Below are 19725 nucleotides of genomic sequence, written 5' to 3' on the forward strand. Positions count from 1 at the left end.
TCCTTCCCCAGATTGGGGCAGTTCTCAGCTATAATTTGTTCAAGGACTCTTTCAGCGCCTTTCCCTCTTTCTTCCTCTTCTAGAATTCCTATGATATGGATATCATTCTGTTTGATTGTATTACTCAGCTCTCGAACTCTCCTTTCATGTTCCTGGATCATTTTATCTCTCTTTTTCTTGGCTTCCTCTTTTTCTATAATTATGTCTTCTAATTTACCTATTCTCCTCTCTGCCTCTTCAATCCATGCATTGGATGCCTCCATTTTATTATGCATCTCATTTATAGCATTTTTAAATTCATCTCAGGTATTTTTAAAGTCCATAGTCTTTGTAGCAATAGCTTCTATGATGTCTTCCATGCCTTTTTCAAGCCCAGTGATTAATTTTATGACTATTGTTCTAAATTCTTGTTCAGTTATGTTGCTTATATCTGTTTTGAGCAGTTCTTTAGCTGTCATTTCTTCCTGGAATTTCTTTAGAGGAGAGTTCTTCCATTTTTCATTTTGGCTAGCTTTCTGTCACTTGTTAGCTTTAAAAGCTTGTTATGCACTCTGCACCTACGAGTACTGCTGTATTAAAGAAGGCTCTTTGATTATCCAGAGCTGTCTGTTCAGGAAGTGTTCTTTGAATGGTGTCTCTTGGTTTCTCTTGTTGAGATGGTGGTTATTTTATTTCCCTACTCGTAGTGGTATTTGAAACTCTCCACCATGTGTACTTTGGCTTATTTATTGAGGCAGCCCTGGTAAAGAAAACAGACAGACAAACACACAGGGAACAAAGGCATACAAATGCACAGACAAATCCAACAAACACGCAAACTGAATGGGAAAAAGAAGGGGAAAAAAAAAGAGGAAGGAGGAAGAACAAAAAAGAAAAAGAAAAAGAAAAAAGAGGAAAGAAAAAAGAAAAAACACCAAAAAACAGGACAGTGTGAAAGCATAAAAGCAGAATCCCCAGCTACAAATAAAGAGCAGGGTGTATGCAGTGCTGATGGAAGAGCGTATACAAAGAGGGTGGGGAGGAAGCGAAATTGGACAATGACCAGACAGAGAGACTAAGAGGCTTAATTCGGAGAGAGAAAGAGGAGAATATGGTAAGAGGTGAGGAGAAAGAAACAAAGATAACGTTACGCAGAGAAACTATATAGTCTGATTACTCCAGAGAGAGAGAGATAGAAAGGTAGCGGTGGAGGTGTAGAATATACATCTAGAGAATGGATTAAATGTGACTGTTAAGTAAACCAATGACCAGAGTGCCCAGTCCAGCAGAGGGGAGGGATACGAATGAGACAAGGGAAAATATATCTGAATAGAAAGAATAGATCTAGAATTAATCACAGCAGTGCATCCATGTTGGTCTTGCCCCAGGGTCCAGAAAAAAAAAAAAAAAAAAAAAAAACAGCTCTCTAGTGGGGATGGGCGTGGTTTGGTGTAGGCAGGTCTTAGCCTCCACTGCTTCTGGAGGGCTGCTCCCTGAAGTCCTGCCTTGGTGGTTGTGGGGAGAAAAATGGCGGCACCCCAGTCCCTTCTCAAACTAAGCGCTGCAACTCACTCTTTTGGGTCCAATCTCCCTGTGCCACAGGGGTAGCCAAGGTGAGTCGTGCTTTATGTTCCAAGCCATGTCTTGTTTCTAGATCTTAGTCCACGTGCCCCATTGATACTGCCTAAAATAAATCTGCAGGCTAAGTCCCTCCGAACAGTTTCAAGCCTGTCACCTCCCCACTGTGGATCCAGCTGAGCTAGGAGTGGCGGTGTGGCTTCAGGCACGCTGCTTCCCCTCCCGGTGGAGCTGGCGAGCAGAGGAGCAGTTTCTCCTGGCATCGCCTGGGACCAGGGCGTCCAGCTCAAGGTCAGCTGCACAGCTGAAAGCTGGATCACTCTGTGTCCTGAGCCGAGGTTTTTCTCTTCCCCAGGGACAGGGACAATTCCTTGAGCAGTTTTAGCCGCTCTTTTTCCCTCGACTCACCATGGCAAAGGGGGACCTCTCCCCGCCCTCTGTGTCTCCGGTCCTGGCCCGTTTTTATCTTCCCCAGTTCGCACTTGCACTATAAGGTTGTTTTCTCAGTGGACCCTGTCTCCTTTTCGTCCCAAACTCCTGGATTCTGGAAGGGTTCCTATAGCTTCAGGCCTTCTCGGTTTGAGAGATGTGGGTGAGTGAAATGTATGGAGCTCCCTACTTCTCAGCCATCTTTCCTCCTCCCCTGATGTAAAATTTTTTAAATGGAAAAAAGAACATATTTTAGGTGTCATTCTGGAAGTAAAAGCAGTTGGTTTAGTTGGATTGCAGATACTGGTGAGAGTGTGCATGAATGGTCAGTGTAGCATAATGGTTAAGAGCAAGAGCTCTTGAGCCAGGCAATCTGTGTTTGAAACCTGGATCTGTTCATTATTTCATTGTGACTTTGGGTAAATTCCAGAGTTTCTCTGAACTTCAATTTCATCATTGGAAATGGAAATGATCACATTTTATAGACCTCTTGAGAGGAGTAAATGGAATAATGTATATAAAGTAGTTTGCATGTGCTTGGCATATAGTAAGAACTCAATAAATGGTGCTATTGGCTACAGTAAAGTGGCTTGAAGCTTACACCATTTAAATTTACATTATTCAGCATTAATGTCCTTTGAATAATTGACACAGTCTTTGTAGTGTGTTTGGCAACATCAACCTATTACGTGTTTTATTTAATTGTTACTCTTCAGTATTTTATGTTCATAGCTTGAGATTATTTATTACCAAACATGTAATAGTATGTCTACTCTGTGCAAAGTACTACGTATAAGAGAATATATCTTAAAGATATAAAGAATACATCTAAAAGTGACAGCTATTTTTAATCTATTGTTTTATTAAAAATAAACGATCTCACGAACCAAAGGACATTCGATATTCCATCCATTTCTTCCCAGATCATTTGGAACAGAATATCAGTACCTCCCCCTGAATCTGTAGAAGCATTGGTGGACTTGTGAGCATCCTGTGTTTGAAATTTCATTACTACATTCCTAAAACAGTATATGATAGATATAAGTGATGTTTTTGTCTGTCAACTTTTATGGAAGAATTTGGTATATAGACATTTTATCAGCAAATAGATATTTGAGTACTATAGCTTTTTGATTTTGTATACTTCAACCCTGAAAATTATTGGTCCTTTCCAGTATTAAACTTAGCATAGTGGTTGACCTATATTAGTTGCTAAGTAAATGTTAACAATAGGATTGAAGCTACCATTGCTGAAAAGTTGATTGGTGTTCAGGATTTTTTAGTGAGCTTTAGTTAAATTTAATCTATTTGTTTAACATTTATCAGCCTAAACATTGTTGCTTTCCTCCTTAATCTCATATTCGATTTTCTGTCCAAACAGTCCTATTTTCTCTTTTCCCAGAATCCTCCAATGCAATCCTCCTATCCAGTTGAATTTCTGCCTTCTAATTGGCCTTGCAGTGCTACTGACGAAAATAAAAAGACAGAAGTAAACCTAGAGGCTGTTTTTCAGATAGTAGATGAGTTGCATTCCTCCCCTAAATTGGAGATGGTGAAGGTGGAGCCTGTTGAGAATCAGTGCCCAACATCTCAGTCTAACAGAGGCCAGCATATCATAGCTAATTCAAACAACAGCAATCCATCTTCCACAAGTCAGGCTAGCCAGCTGGAGCCACTTACTCCTGTAGGCTCAGATATTACATCTTTTGTAGTCGGAACAGAACAAGCAATTACCTGCTCTCTACCACAGTCACCTGAGTACATCTATACCATCCACACAGCTCAGCCTGTTGAAAATACTACAGTGCAGGAATCTGCAGCCATCCAACAAGCTCATGTCAAACTGAAGGAGCAGCTAAGTCATAATCCATCTCCATCTTCAGTAGTATTTGTGCAGGAAGGGTTACCATTCAGCACACACCAGGTAAGGGGGTAAAGAAAAAAATCGTAATAAAGCTTAAAGTACCTAGTGCTTCTTAATAAAAACTGTTCTAGTGGAGAGTCTGTCCACCTTTTATTTGGGTTTAATACCGGTTCATTATGCTTTCCAGAAGGATCATGTCCCAGTGATTCTGCACAAAAAATTCAGAAGGAAGTAGCCTTAAGCCCCAGGCATGTTCTTAATGTGTTACGGTCTGAAGTCAGCCTCTAGAGAGGCAGTCTGAGTATTGTGGTATAAAACTTATTTTCATGTTAAAAACATCCCTTGAATTTTGCCTCATATCTTAATTTGTATGGAAAAGGTGTGCCTGGCTGATTAAAGTCCACTGCTCAGAAAGGATGGTTTATCTGTCAGATAATATCAGGACTTTCCAGGCCATTTGTAGCTTGGAGGTAAGGAGATGGTTAGAAGTCTGTTTATACTTTCTTACAGCATTATTGAATTCTCATTTGACTTGTGAGCCTACTGTGTTTGAATTTCTTTACTAATATCTACAGTTCTTTTTTTTTAAATTATTTTTTAATGTTTTATTTATTTCTGAGAGAGAGAGAGAGAGACAGCATGAGCAGAGGAGGGTCAGAGAGAGAGGGAGACACAGAATCCAAGCAGGCTCCAGGCTCTGAGCTAGCTGTCAGCACAGAGCCCAACGCGGGGCTTGAACCCACGAACCGTGAGATCATGACCTGAGCCAAAGTCGGACACTTAACTGACTGAGCCACCCAGGCACCCCACTAATATCTACATTCTTAAAGCAGAATTCTGACTAGTTTAAGAAACATATTTTGAAGGTAGAAGCTATTTTATTGTTGCTGGTTTATGACCAGAAAATGAATACACTTTGTTTCTAAATAAAAGCATATCTAAATTACAATCACTTTTTTATGAATTAACTTAAATATTGTCACTGTTAGATTCCCATGATAACTTTTTTTTTTTGAATATTTATTTTTAAGAGAAAGGGAGCGAGAGAGACAGAGTGTGAGCGTGGGAGGGGCAGAGAGAGAGGGAGACACAGTATCTGAAGCAGGCTACAGGCTCTGAGTTGTCAGCACAGAGTTGGATGCAGGGCTTGAACTCATGAGCTGTGAAATCATGATCTGAGCCGAAGTTGGACGCTTAACCAACTGAGCCACCCAGGCGCCCCCAGGATAATTTTTTGATAGTTGGGTTTTGTTTTTGTTTTTTAATTTTTTTTAATGTTTGTTTATTTTTAAGAGAAAAAGACAGAGCGTGAGCATGGGAGGGGCAGAGAGAGAGGGAGACAGAGAATCTGAGGCAGGCTCTGGGCTGTGAGCTGTCATCACAGTGAGATCATGACTTGAGCAGAAGTTGAATGCTTAACTGACTGAGCCACCCAGGCAGCTGATAGTGTGGTTTTTTTTTTTTTAATGAATTCTTTTTTGGCTCTAATTTTGGATCCAGATGTCTTAAGGTATCTATCAACTCATTGTCCTTTTTGAGTCCAGTTGTTGAGACCCAGTATATCATGTGTAATTCAGTAGACCAAAGATAGGCCCGTTGTATTTCAAATATGCTTGTGGAAAAAACATAAAATTTGTCTTTGTTCCCTCATAGTTCACCTCCAAAATATTAGATTTCATACCTTAAAATTGCATTCATATTACTTTCTCCTTTCAAAAGTATATTTGAACCATCAGAGCTTTTAAAAGCTATGTGTTTAACTTTTAGCTTTATTTCATTATATAGTTTTATTTAAAATAAATTCATAAAGAAATAAAAGTATTTCAGAAGTTGGTCACCTTGATGAAGGGATTTGACATTTCAAAGAAATTTAGGAACTCTAAGAAACACATATCTTATAAGCAGAATAGGTCTAGATTTTATAGGAGCTGAAGCTTATGCAATTGAGGGGCTCTCTAAGGTATAGAATACAAAATTAGTGAAATAAAGTGTCCTTAGCTCCACTGACATTATCCAATAGGATTATGCCTATGACCATTTCAATGTTACCAGTGGGGGTGGAAATCTGATAGAAGGGATACTAGAGTGGAAAAAAATAGTGATCTTAAACAATTATAAATTTATGTGTGTGTGAATTGTACCCCCCAAAACATCAACAAACTTCATGGTTAATCTTTCTCGGATCATAAGCAAACGTTTTAACTCCATATACATTTCAATGGTTTGTGTCTGGGGAAATAGATATCTTACTACTAAATATTCAGATTAGCTCAACAAAATTAAAGGTGGTATCATTCATCAGAATGAAAAGCCTTTTATTTTATTTTTTAATTTTTTAATAGTTTTTATTTATTTTTGAAACAGAGGGAGACAGAGCATGAGCTGGGGAGGGGCAGAGAGAGAGGGAGACACAGAATCTGAAACAGGCTCCAGGCTCTGTACTGCCTGCACAGAACCCAACGCGGGGCTCGAACCCACGAACCGTGAGATCATGACCTGAGCTGAAGTCTGACGCTTAACCGACTGAGCCACCCAGGCGCCCCTGAAAAGCCTTTTAGAGGCATGTTTGTTGGATCATGTTTCAATAATAGAACTCTTCTGATAAAATATCTTAACTTTTAGTACATATTTGAGAGAAATTCAGAATAATGAGTGGGTTTAATATTTTAGGTGGATGCCAGTATAAAATGCCAGACCAATCCACCTGAGAATATCTTGCCTGCAGAACAGATGGGATTCCTTATTTCAGAAATGGGCCTTGCTAGCAAGTCTAGTAAAGACACAGGTTTGTCCACTCCAGCCAGATACAGAGAGCGAAGAAGCAACTCACAGCAAGGAAAGTCCCCTGGTAAGGATTACTGTGCTGTAGAATACTAGAATTAGAACCATGGTATAAAATTAATGTATGAATGACAGTTTTTTTCTGAGCCTTCATTTTTTTATTCATAAACTGCATGATACTTATCACATTGCTTCTTTTACATAACTGTAATTTTAACTCTATATGTTTTCTTAATTATCCTTATAAAGTATGTAAAAGTTATTTTCCTAATATTGCATGTAAAAAAACCGAGCTTTCGAATAGCTAGAACATATTAAGTAAAAACACAGGAACTTGGGTTATTTAACTTGGAAGAGGCAAGGATGAAGAGTGATTTAACAACTGCTTCAGATGCCAAAGACTGTAATTACTGATGTAGTTCTTATTAACAGACTGTAGGATAAGAGGGAATATGCTTAAAATTGTAGCAGTAAAGAATTAGATGGTCATTAATAACATTATCCTGAGCACATTATGATGATAGTATAAAGTGTGACTTTTACAGTGGGATTGTTTTTCCTATTTATAGGAACCCAGAATTAATGATTGTTTTAGGCACATAGAGTTGATTTTACTGTTTCTAAGGCAATTGGACAAAACCAATTTTTAAGAAAATAGTAGCATCTGATAAGACATGTTTCTTTATGTTTCAAAAACAAGTCATCAGAGTCTTCTGTGGGCAACTTTAATATTCTCAAATTGAATGCATGTCAGAGGCATGCAGTCCATGTAGAATTAATCAGTCAGGTCAGACAATCATTTTAGCCTATAAAAAATGGAAAAATAGTGAAAAATTATTTGAGAATTTCTCTAAAAAGTAAACTAATAGTGATATGATCAAGATCTTGCTCAGACTCATAGGGTTCTTTGTGCAAAACACCTTTTAGGCAAAGAACTATCCTGATCACTCCTCTTATTCATTAAACTTAGCTTGTACAGTCACTTTTAGTGAATTATGGTCCAATCCATAAAAGATTAAGAGATTAAGATTTCTCACCACTGAAGATGTTTAAAACAATGGCATAGACTTTGAAGGTGATTTAGAAAAGGATAGGAACTAATATTTGTGCATACCCATTTTTAATGCCATAAACAAACTTAATGAAAGTGGTATTGTCATCATTTTGAAGATTGAGAAGTTTAGGCTTAGAGAGGATTAATAACTTGTTCAAGGTCACACATTAATTAATGTAGCTAATATTCTACTCATAATCACTCGTTGACTGTATCCTTACATAAAGGACTGTGTCCAAACATAAAAGTTTTTAAGTTTGTTTTGTTGTTTTGGATTTTCGGGGTTTGTTTTGTTTTTTTTTTTTGGTTTTTTGGTTTTTTGGTTTTGTATTGTTTTGTTTTTTGTTTTTGCTTTTGTTGCTTATGCTTTTGGTGTCATTTCTAAGAAATCATTGCTAAGCCCAATGTCATGAAGTGTTTCCTCTGTATTTTCTTCTAGGAGTTTTATACTTTAGGTCTTACATGTAGGTCTTTAATCCATTTTGAGATTCTTTTTGTATATGTTGTAAGATAAAGGTCCAACTTCATTCTTTTGCATGTGGATATACAGTTTTCCCAACACCCTTTGTTAAAGAGATTGTCCTTTCCCCTTTGAGTGATCTTGGTGTCTTAGTGAAAGATCATCTGATCATATAAGTAAGCATTTGTTTCTGGTCTCTCTATTCTAGTCCATTGGTCTATTTGTCTCTCTTTATGCTAATACCATGTGATCTGTTTAACCTCTCAATTCTGCCCTGTAGCAAAAAACCAGCCATGGAGAATATGTAGATGAACAGTTCACGGCGATATTCCAGTGAGGCTATATTTACAAAAACAGGTGCGGGGCCCAGTTTAACCTAGGGGTCATAATTTGCCAACATCTGAATTAAACTAACAGCTTCTTTCTGAATAGCAATAATGGAAGCCAAAAAAGGGGGTAGAATCACATTTTTAATATACTGAAAGAAAACTGCAATCTTAGAAGTCTCTACCCAGCAAAATGATCATTCAAGGATGAAGGCAAGACAATGAAGACATTTTAGATAAACACAAAATTGAGAGCATGTGCCACAGCAGATCAACACTAAAGTAAATTCTACAGGGTTTTTTTTTAAGTTCATTTATTCTGAGAGAAAGAGGGAGAGCAAGCACACAATCGGGAGAGGCAGAGGGAGGGAGAGAGAGGATCTGAAATGGGATCTGCGCTGACAGTTTGGAGCCTGATGAGGGGATCAAAATGGGGATCAAACCCACAATCCGTGAGATCATGACCTGAGTTGAAACCAAGAGTTTGACTTAACTGACTGAGCTACCCAGGTGCCCCTGCAGGGTATTCTTCAATCAGAAGGAAACTGTGGTAAAGGTATTGATTAATATGGGCTTTGATGAATCAAGAGTAGGTACTATAGTTTCTAGGGTAATCACCAACACAATAGAAATAATCCAAAAGAAGGCAGGAAATGGGGAAGGAAGGAAAAATAAAGAAGACAAAGAGAAGACAAATAATAAAATGGTTGACTCACATTCAACCAGTACAATGATTATGCATAAATGGTCATAAAAATTTTAATTCAAAGGCAGAAATTGCTAAAGTGGATAAAAGCAAACTCCTGCAGTAGACTGGCTATAGGAGATACAAGTATATGGTAAAAGATATCATGTGCAAACAGGAAGTATGAGGTACTTTTAACATATCAGATCAAACAGATTTTAAGACAGAGTATTATAGAGTCGGCTTTATACTGGTGGACAGTTAATCACCGAAGCATCACAATTATAAATGTGTTGTTGTGTAGTAATAGAGCTTCAAAATATATGAAGCAAAAATTGACAAAGGAAGAAACAGACAATGCCTCAATATAGTAGGATATTTTAACACACAATCTGAACAACACAATCAGCCACCTTGATTTGATTGGTATTTATAGAACACTGCATCCAACAATTACAGAATATGCATTATTTTCAAGTGCATATAGTACATTCAAGATTCATCATATACTGGGCCATAAAACAAGTCTCAGTAAGTTTACAAGAGTTAAAAATAATGTAAAGTGTATTCTCTTAATACAACAGAATTAAATTAGAAATCATTGACAATAAAATAACCAGGAAAACCTCCAGTATCTGGAAATACAGTGACATATTTCTAAACCATAACTCAAAAACAAAATATCAAGAAAATTAGAAAATATTTGGAACTGAATGACAATGAAAATACATCACTTTGTGAGATGCATCTAAAACAATGTTAGCAGGGTGCCTGGGGGTCTCAGTTGATTGAGCATCTGACTCCTGATTTTGGCTCAAGTCATGATTTTGTGGTTCATGGGTTCAAGCCCCACATGGGGCTCTGTGCTGATGGTGGAGAGCCTGCTTGGGATTCTCTCTCATTCTCTCTCTGCCTCTTCCCTGCTTGCGCTCTCTCCCTCTCAAAATAAATAAATGAACATTTTTTTAAATACTTAAAAAAAAAACGTTAGCATGAAATGCGCAGCTTTAGGTGCTAATATTAGAAAAGAAGTAGAATCTAAAATCAGTGACCTGAAGTTTCAATATAAGAAACTAGGAAAAAAAAAAAAAAAAGAGAAGAAAGTAAACCTAAAGTAAACATGAGAAAGGGAATGATAAAATAAGAGTAGAAATTAATGAGATAGAAAATAGGTGAGAAAATTAACAAATATAAAACTGGCTCTTTAAAAAGTTCAACAAAATTGACAAGCTTCTAGCTAGACTGATCAAGAAAAAAGAGAACCCAAATCATAACTATCAAGAATGAAGAAGAGGGGCACTTGGATGGCTCAAGTGGTTAAACTTCTGACATCAGCTCAGGTCATGAGCTCACAGTTTGTGAGATCGAGCCCCACATTGGGCTCTGCACTGACAGCTGAGAGCCTGGAGCCAACACTGGATTCTGTGTCTCTCTCTCTGTCTCTGCCTCTTGTCTACTCGTGTGTATGCTTTCTCTCCCTCTCAAAAATAAGCAAACATTATTTAAAAAAAAAAAAAAAAGATGCTTGGTAGGCTCAGTTGGTGGAGCATGTGACTCTTGATCCTGGGGTCATAAGTTCAAGTCCCACGTTGAGTTGTAGAGGCTACTTAAATAAATAAAACTCAAAAAAGAAAGAAAGAGATTACCACCTCAGAATTAATGGATATTAAAAGAATAAGAGAATACTGTGGACAGTCTCACATCAATGAATACAAATGGAATAGATACATCACATCTTTTGAAAAATACAACTTACCAAAATTCATACACTTCTATTAAAGAAGTTGAATTGGTTATTACTTTTTTCAAAATAAGAAAGAAAATTATAGACCAATTAATCCTCTTGAATGTAGATACAAAAATCATTAATAAAATGTTAGTAAATTGACTCCAACAATATTTAAAAAGGATAATACTCTACAACCAAATAGAGTGTATCTCAGGAATGCAAGGCTTGATTGATTTTTAAATGTTAAACAATGTTATTTGCTATATTAATGGAATAAAGGAAAAAAACTATGGTGATTTTAAAAGATGCAAGGAAAGCATTTAACAAAAGTCGGTACTTATTCATAATAAAAACTCTCAACAAAGTAGGAATAGTAGAAAATTCCTAAACTGATAAGTAGTACCTATAAAATATGTATGGTAAAGATCATAAATTAGTGGTGAAAAATAAACTATATACTTAGAAATTGGGAACAAGCCACAAGGATGCCCACAGTTACCACTTGTATTGTCCTGGTGGGCCTGCCTTTGCAATAGACAAGAAAAAGAAAAGACATAAAGATTGAAAAGAAAGAAGTAAAAGTATTTGTAGGTGATATGATTACTTATGTAAAAAAATCAAGGAAATCTACAACTGCTAGGACAAATAAATAAATGTAGCAAGGTTTTAGGACAGAAGATTGATATATAAAATCAATTGTATTTTAATAAACTAGCAGCACACAATTGGAAAATGAAATTTAAAAAAGCAAACATTTACAGTAAGACCAAAATCATAAGATACCTAGGAATAAGTTGAACCAAAGATGTCCAAGACCTCTACATTGAAAACTATAAATTTTGCTGAAAGGAATTAAGGAAGACATAAATAAATGGAAAAATATGCCATATTCATGGATAAGAAGATCCAACATTGTTAAAGTGACAGTTCTCTCCAAATTGACCTATAAATTCAGTGCAATCCCAGTCAAAATTCCAGTAGACTTTTTTTAAAAAAAATTATAATCTTGTTCTGAGATTTAAAAGGAAACACAAAGGTCATAGAGTTAACAGCAATTTTCAAAAACAAAAGGTTAGAGGAGATTTTATCTGATTTTAAGACTTACCACAAAGGCACAGTAATTAAAATTGTTTGATATTGGTGAAAAAGTAGACATATGGGTGAATGAAACAAAATAGTACAAAATAGATCCACACATATGTGGTCAATTGATTTTCAACAATGGTGCCAGGGCAACGCAGTAGAGAAAGATAATAAGTCTTTTCAACAAAAATTAGCGTTGACCCATACCTCACATCATTACTAAAAGTTAACTCAAAATGAATTACAGATCTGAGTATAAAACCCAAACATATAACACTTCTTTTAAAAAAAGAGAAAAGCTTTGCTACTTTGGAGTGGACAAAGATGTCTTAGAACACAAAAAGCATAATCAATAAAGAAAAAATCAGTAAATTGGATTTCATCAAAATTTAAAACTTTCATGCTTTGAAAGACACCATTCATAAAATTAAAAGGCAAGCCAAAGTCTAGGAGAAAATATTGACAATGCATATGTCAAAACAAAGGACATATGTAGAATGTAAAAGGAACTCTTACAGTGCAGTTCAAAAATGGAGGGAATATGTGCACAGACATTTCACTAAAGATATACAAGTGGTCAATAAACACATGAAGAAATGTTTAACATGTTTAATAATCAGGGAAGTCACTGGGAGTCATAGGGAGATGTCACCACATTTCCATTAGAATGGCTAAAATTTTTAAATTAAAAAACATGATTATACCAAGCATTGATGAGGCAGCTAGAACTCTTCATACACTGCTAGTGGGGAATAAAAGTGTAACCGTTTTTGGAAACCCTTTGGCAGTTTCTTACAAATTAAATTAAGCATACACTCATCACAACTTGCAAATTACATATAAATTACAGTGTATCCATACAACAATGGAATAATATTCAGCAATAAAAAGGAACACATTATGGATATATACAAATCATTATATTGATGTAGCCCTTGGGGAATATGCATTTCTTTTCTTTCTTTTTTAATATTTTTTTAAAGTAATCTCTACACCCAGTGTGGGACTTGAACTCACAATCCTGAGATCAAGAGTCACATGCTCTGTGGACTGAGCCAGGAAGCCACCTCTGGAATATACATTGCTTTGGAGCAATCCAGTTTTCATTGCCTGTATTTTGCTAGAGCAGACGTAAAGGGTGTGCAGATTCCTTAAGAAGCTGAACAGTCCTACATCTTAGCAGGGCAGGCTTGTTATTTCTCTGACATTTCAATTCTTAAAAAAAAAATTGGTAGACTACTGATCTGTTTGCCTTTGGTCATTCCAAATGTGAGTTATAGCAGAGATCTTATTTAGGTAGTTTTTAAGCCTGAAAAGTCTGGTATTTGATTTACTGTCTGTACTTTGCCCATCGCTTTCATTCAGCCTAATGGAACCTATATTGAGATCATCCAGAAGAATGGGTTTTATTGGAAAGATAACATCCTTAATCTGATCTTTGCCACAGAGCTCTCTCCCATTGTCTATCAGATGTACTTGAGAAAAGCTTCAGGCACTGTTACTGTTATTTCAAGTTGGGATAATGAAGTGATTGGGTGCACAATCCAAATTACTAGAGCTCTAGACCATAGGTTTTCAACTACAGGCAGAGTTGAAGAGAAGAAATATTCTCTTCCATTTTTTAAAAAATATTTTTATTTATTTCTAGGAGAGAGAGAGAGAGACAGCGTGAGCAGGGGAGGGTCAGAGAGAGAGGGAGACACAGACTCCGAAATAGGCTCCAAGCTCTGAGCTGGCAGTCAGCACAGAGCCCGACGCGGGGCTTGAACCCACGAACCGCGAGATCATGACCTAAATGAAAGTTGGACGCTTAACTGACTAAGCCACCCAGGCGCCCCTGTTCTCTTCCATTTTTGCTTATATTCTGGCTATCTCTAGCCTGAGTTCATCTCTTATTTTAGGGCTTTGCTGAATGTGTCAAGAAACAACTAACACTGTGAATTTTGTCAGCCTTTTCCTCTATGGTTACTTGCTTACTTGACATGTGGTCCATCTTCCAGGGTATCACAGCAACAATTTTACCAAATGTTTTGACATGGATTACAAAGATCACCAGTGTTCTAGCTAGTGTCTAGTGTCATAATTACCTGCTGTCTAATTACTAAGCTGATAACGTGTATTTTAATTTGAATAATAGCAGTACCTCACTTCTTGATTCCAAATTCCCTATTAGTCTACATATAAGTTAGGCTACTTTAATAAGCAAAACAACCAGTAGCTTAAACAGTTTAGAAGCTTGTTCTTCCTTGGGGCGCCTGAGTGTCTCAGTTAGTTGGGCGTCTGACTTTGGCTCAGGTCATGATCTCTTGGTTCCTGGGTTCAAGCCCCACATCAGGCTCTGTGCTGACAGCTAGCTCAGAGCCTGGATGGAGCCTTCTTCAGATTCTGTGTCTCCCTCTCTCTCTGACCCTCCCCTGCTCACGCTGTCTCTCCCTCTCTCTCTCTCTCAAAAACAAATAAAACATTAAAAAATAAGTAAATAAAAGAAGCTTATTCTTCACTCATGGTATAGTCTGAAGATAAGCTGTCTAGACCTGATGTGGCAGCCGAGCCTTCAGGTGTTGCATGGTTAAAAACAGCTCACCACTATATCAGTATGTCAAACCAGCAGGCTGCTAGCCATATCCTTTCCTTTTATGAGCATGATCATTGCTTATGCTCTCATCAGTTTGACTAGAACTTGGTCATACGGTCAAACCAGCTGCAGGGGAGCTTGGAAATGTAGTCTTTTCCTGGGGACCATTTGCCTAGTTAAATAATACCATGATTTTTAAAAAAATTTTTTTAATGTTTTATTTATTTCTGAGAAGAGAGAGAGAGAGACAGCATGAGCAGGGGAGGGTCAGAGATAGAGGGAGATACAGAATCTGAAAGAGCCTCCAGGCTCTGAGCTAGCTGTCAGCACAGAGCCCGATGCGGGGCTTGAACCCACAAACCGTGAGATCATGACCTGAGCCGAAGTCGGACGCTTAACTGACTGAGCCACCCAGGCGCCCGACACCATGATTTAAAGGAAGAATAAATATTAGGAGACAACTAGAAGTCTCTGTTAAATGGACTAAGAGAAAATATTTACAACAAAATACAAAGTATTGTATTCATAATACACAAAAGTTCCTACAAATCAATAAGAAAAAGGCAACTCAATAAAAGTAAAGAAAATGATACTAACGTGCAGGTCAGAAGAAATAAAGTGACCAACATGCATATAGAATGATGTTGAATCTCTCAGAAAAATCAAGTAGAGAAATGCAAATTAAATCAACCCAAAAGATTTTTTTTTTTTTGCCAGTTTGATTGGCAAAACTTAAGCTGTTGATAGTATCCAGGTTTGACAAAAGTTTAGGAAAAAAGGAACCTCTTAATATATACTGTGACTGGAATGTAAGTTTGCCTTTTGGAGGGCAATTAGGCATTATTTGTAAATAACTAAAATGCTCCTGTGCTTTAACTCAGGAATTCCAGTCCTAACAGAGTTCACTATTGTGTCATTTATGACAGCACAAATTTGGAAAAACCATAATTGCCCAATAGGGACCTAGATTAAATTATAAAAAACTAATGTAATGAAATACTATGCAACCATTTAAGAAAATTAGCTTGCTGTGTTATTACCTGGAAAGGTAGTAAGTGTTTATAGTATGTGTTAAGTAAATGAGGCAAGTTGCAGCACAATGTGTCTAGGACAGACTCCTTTCTAGAATGAAAAAAAAAGAAGTATATACCATATAATTATAGAAAACAATATAGCAGTATATGATTAAACAGATTCATGTAACAGTGGATGCCTCTGGGAAAGCAGATTAGAGATGTAGATAGAGAGGTACGTTTTTATTTTTCAATTTGTGTATGACTATACACAATGGTAGGATTATAGGAAATTTTTATTCCCTTTTTGTGTTTTTCTAGAGTTTTTAAATTGGAAAAAAATTAAAAATACTAAAAATTGTTTAAGTATTTTAAAGTATTCTTATAGTGTAAATATAAAAACATCAAAATAATAGGAATGGGAAATTAAAAAATATTTTGAAAAAATATTTATATCCCAGCTATTAACCTGACTTTTGGGGTTTAGATATGATTGACTCAACCTAACCTTATCCCACACCTAAAATGCTTTTCCAAGATTTTTAGAATTTCTAGGATTTACAGTGGCTTTTAGTTTTAGATTTCCTATTTCTGTTTAATTCCAAATTCATCCATTTTTATCTCCTACAGCTCTTCTCTCCTGTCTGCTCCATGCTGTTCCAGATGTAGAACTTAGTCCTCTTCCTTTGATTTCAACCCTCCCCTATTCATTTACATTAAGCATTTGTATGTGTTCAACACTTTTCTGAAGTTTGGGGGACATAAAAAGAGTTTGCTTTCAAAATACTGCATATAATTTTAGATGGAATGTTATCCACCTTTCTTTTTAAAAGGCTGTCAGCCATTTTGGCATTTTCTCACTTTTCCTTGTCACTAATCACTATGGTCTCTGCCATGTTGTCATCTTTCCTTGTACCAGCACTATACCTTCTCATTTCTGGTGTTTTTTTTCTTTGCCTTAGGGAGAGAGGTTAGATATTTCTTCTATTTCCTAATGTCTTTGAGGCCTTACCTTCTCCAACCAAAACAACTTGTCAAGATATATTCTCTGCAAAGATAGTTACGTGCCCAAGAGGAACTCTGGTGCCTGCTGTTAAAGTAATCACTTCATCCCTTTCACTATTATGGTTATAAGTGTAACTGATAAAATAATTAGGACATTAGTTATCTTTATTATCTCTTCATGTTTTTTTTTCTTCCCTAACTAAAGACTTATCCTTTGGTCAGTAGTTTTGATAGCTGAGTCTTAATTGACTTTGAATTCCTGCTGTGAAATAGGAGTTGTGACATATTAGCATTATTATGACAACTAATCACATTTCCATTTTATTAGAGGCAAGGAGCAAATGACTTAAGCTAGAACCTCTTTGCTAGAAAGTTAGCTTTTAAAATCAGAGTGTAAGCAAAAATACAATTCATGAAGTACAAAATTATTCTACCTTGATAGAACTTAACCTAATAGTTGGCTTATGAAAACATGGCTAGATATAAGGTCCTATGGGATTAAAGACCTTAACCAAAGTCAGTTTAAGATTTACATACTATCTATTGGAAACAGTATGGCATAGTTGATACAAATAAGGCTTTTGGTATTAGAAAAACCTTCTATTTATTATTTTTCTCCCCTCTTGATGGTTAGTTCCATGAGGGAAAGGCCTTTCTTTGTTCAATGATGTGTCCTGAGCACCTAGAGTGTTGGCATTAGCTATGCACTCGGTTTGTTGAATGAATGAATTGCTTTTTTCCCCACTTTTATCTTACTGATGTACTTTAAAAAAATCCTTGGGAAAAAAGCAGTCTTTTAGAAGAATTGTGGTGGCGCCTGCGTGGCTCAGTCGGTTAAGTGTCCGACTTCAGCTCAGGTCATGATCTCACGGTTCGTGGGTTCGAGCCCCGCGTCAGGCTCTGTGCTGACAGCTAGCTCAGAGCCTGGAGGCTCTTTCTGATTCTGTATCTCCCTCTCTCTCTGACCCTCCCCTGCTCACGCTGTCTCTCTCTCTCTCAGAAATAAATAAAACATTACAAAAATTTTTTTAAATTGTGGTAAAAAATATGTATACCATACAGTTTACCATCTTTGCAATTTTTAAGTGTATAGCTCAGTGGCATCAAGTACATTCACATTGTTTTGCTCCTATCACCACTGTCCATCTCCAGAACTCTTTTCATTTTGCAAAATGAAACTCTGAACTCATTAAATAATAACTCCCTATTCTTCCTCACCCCCAAGCCACTGGAAACCTTCTGTCTGAGCAATCTTTTAGTTAGCCACCAAAAGATAAGTTTTGAACATATGAGGAGTCAAAACATTCCTCAGGATTCTTTTAACAAGTACTTATTGAACAACTGCTTTGGGCTTGGTACCATACTAGGTACAATAGGCATAAGTCATGTCCTCTACAGTTCTATTCTTCTGGAACCAAGAATTGTGGATGTCTTACTAAGATGTTATTCAATAGCTCATTATTATGCTCTGACATTTATTTATTTTTTATTTTTTTAATGTTTACTCATTTTTAAGAGAGGAGACAGAGCACAAGAGGGAGAGGGGCAGATAGGGAGAGGGAAACACAGAATCTGAAAGCAGGCTCCAGGCTCTGATCTGTCAGCACAGAGCCCGACAATGTGGGGCTCAAACTCAGAAACCGTGAGATCATGACCTGAGCTGAAGTCGGACGCTCAACCAGGCACCCCTATGCTCTGACATTTAAAACTGAGATATGTTTGGTTATGAATTTTACTTTTTGTAGCCATTTATTTTCTGCTTTCCCCTTCTTTTTGTCCGGTCATTTTAAATTAATAGGAAAATATACATTTTTAGATACAATTCACAAACCATAAAATTAACCATTTGAAAATGCAAAGTTCAGTGGCATTTAGTACATTCACAATGTTGTGCAACCTCTACCTCTATCTAGTTCCAAAACATTTTCATCACTTCCTAAAGAAAACCCCGTATTCATTAAGCAGTTACTCCCAATTCCTCCTCCCCCAAGCTCTTGGCAGCCTCCAATCTGTGTTCTGTCTCTCTAGATTTACCTCCTCTGGGTATTTCATATAATTGAAATCATGTATGTGTCCTTTTGTGTCTGACTTATTTCACTTAGCATAATATTTTCAAGGCTCATCTGCATTATAGCATTTGTATCAGGACTTTCTTTTTATGGCAAAAGAATATTACATTGTATGTATATACTGCAATTCATTTATCCATTCATCTGCTGATGGACATTTTGGCTGTTCTTACCTTTTGATTATTGTGAATAGTAACACTGTGAACATAAATGTGCATGTAGTAGAGTGTCTGTTTACAGGTCTTTTGGGTATATACCTAGGAGTGGAATACTGGGTCATATGGTAATTCTGTGTTTAACTCTTGGCCAAACTATTTTCCATAAAAGCTGTAGCATTTTACATCTTCTACAGCAGTGTAGAAGGGTTCCCATTTTTTTCCATATCTTCTCTAGCATTTGTTCTTTCCCCTTTTTATTATTGTTATGGCCATCCTTGTAGGTGTAAAATGTTATCTCATTGTGGTTTTGATCCCATTTCCCTAATGATTAGTGATGTTGAGCATCTTTTTATATGCTTGTTGGCCATCTGTATATCTTCTTTGGAGAAAAGGTAATTTTTTTTACAACTATTATAACAGTATTCTGTTTGATGAAATCTTCTGTTTTGGTTAAAAATCTCTTGATTATAGCCCTAATGAATGCTACAAGTTAGTAAACTAAGGCCTGTGAACCAAATCTAATACACTGCCTATTTTTATATGGTTTTCATATTAAAATTTTTTTAGTGTTTATTTATTTGTTTTTTTTTAGAGAGAGAGAGAGAGAGAGACAGTGCGTGAGCAGGGGAGGGGCAGAGAGAAAGGGAGACACAGAATCCAAAGCAGGCTCCAGGCTCTGAGCTGTCAGCACAGAGCCTGACGTAGGGCTTGAGCCCACAAACTGTGAGATCATGACCTGAGCTGAAGTCAGATACTTAACTGACTGAGCCACCCAGGTGCCCCATAGTTTTCATATTTTAAATGGCTGGGGGAAAATCAAAAGAAGAATATTTTATGTCACATAAAATGATATGAAATTCAAATTTCAGTGTCTATAATAAAGTTTAGTTGGAATGCACAGCTACAGCCATTTACTTATTGTCTGTGAGTGCATTTA

At 36.7% G+C, this 19725-nt stretch overlaps 1 protein-coding gene across 1 annotated transcript in view; it reads left to right on the plus strand.

The window, feature by feature from the left end:
• HSF5 (heat shock transcription factor 5) overlaps window positions 1–19725 on the plus strand; it is a 52531-nt gene that overhangs the window by 26808 nt on the left and 5998 nt on the right. Inside the window, exons 4-5 of the mRNA XM_039247353.1 lie at window positions 3389–3910; window positions 6521–6698. Coding sequence (XP_039103284.1) covers window positions 3389–3910; window positions 6521–6698 — 700 coding nt within the window. The remainder of the gene's footprint in view (window positions 1–3388; window positions 3911–6520; window positions 6699–19725) is intronic.

Source organism: Hyaena hyaena, unplaced genomic scaffold, assembly GCF_003009895.1.
Source record: "Hyaena hyaena isolate Hyena2069 unplaced genomic scaffold, ASM300989v1 scaffold_298, whole genome shotgun sequence".
NCBI classification, from domain to species: domain Eukaryota; kingdom Metazoa; phylum Chordata; class Mammalia; order Carnivora; family Hyaenidae; genus Hyaena; species Hyaena hyaena.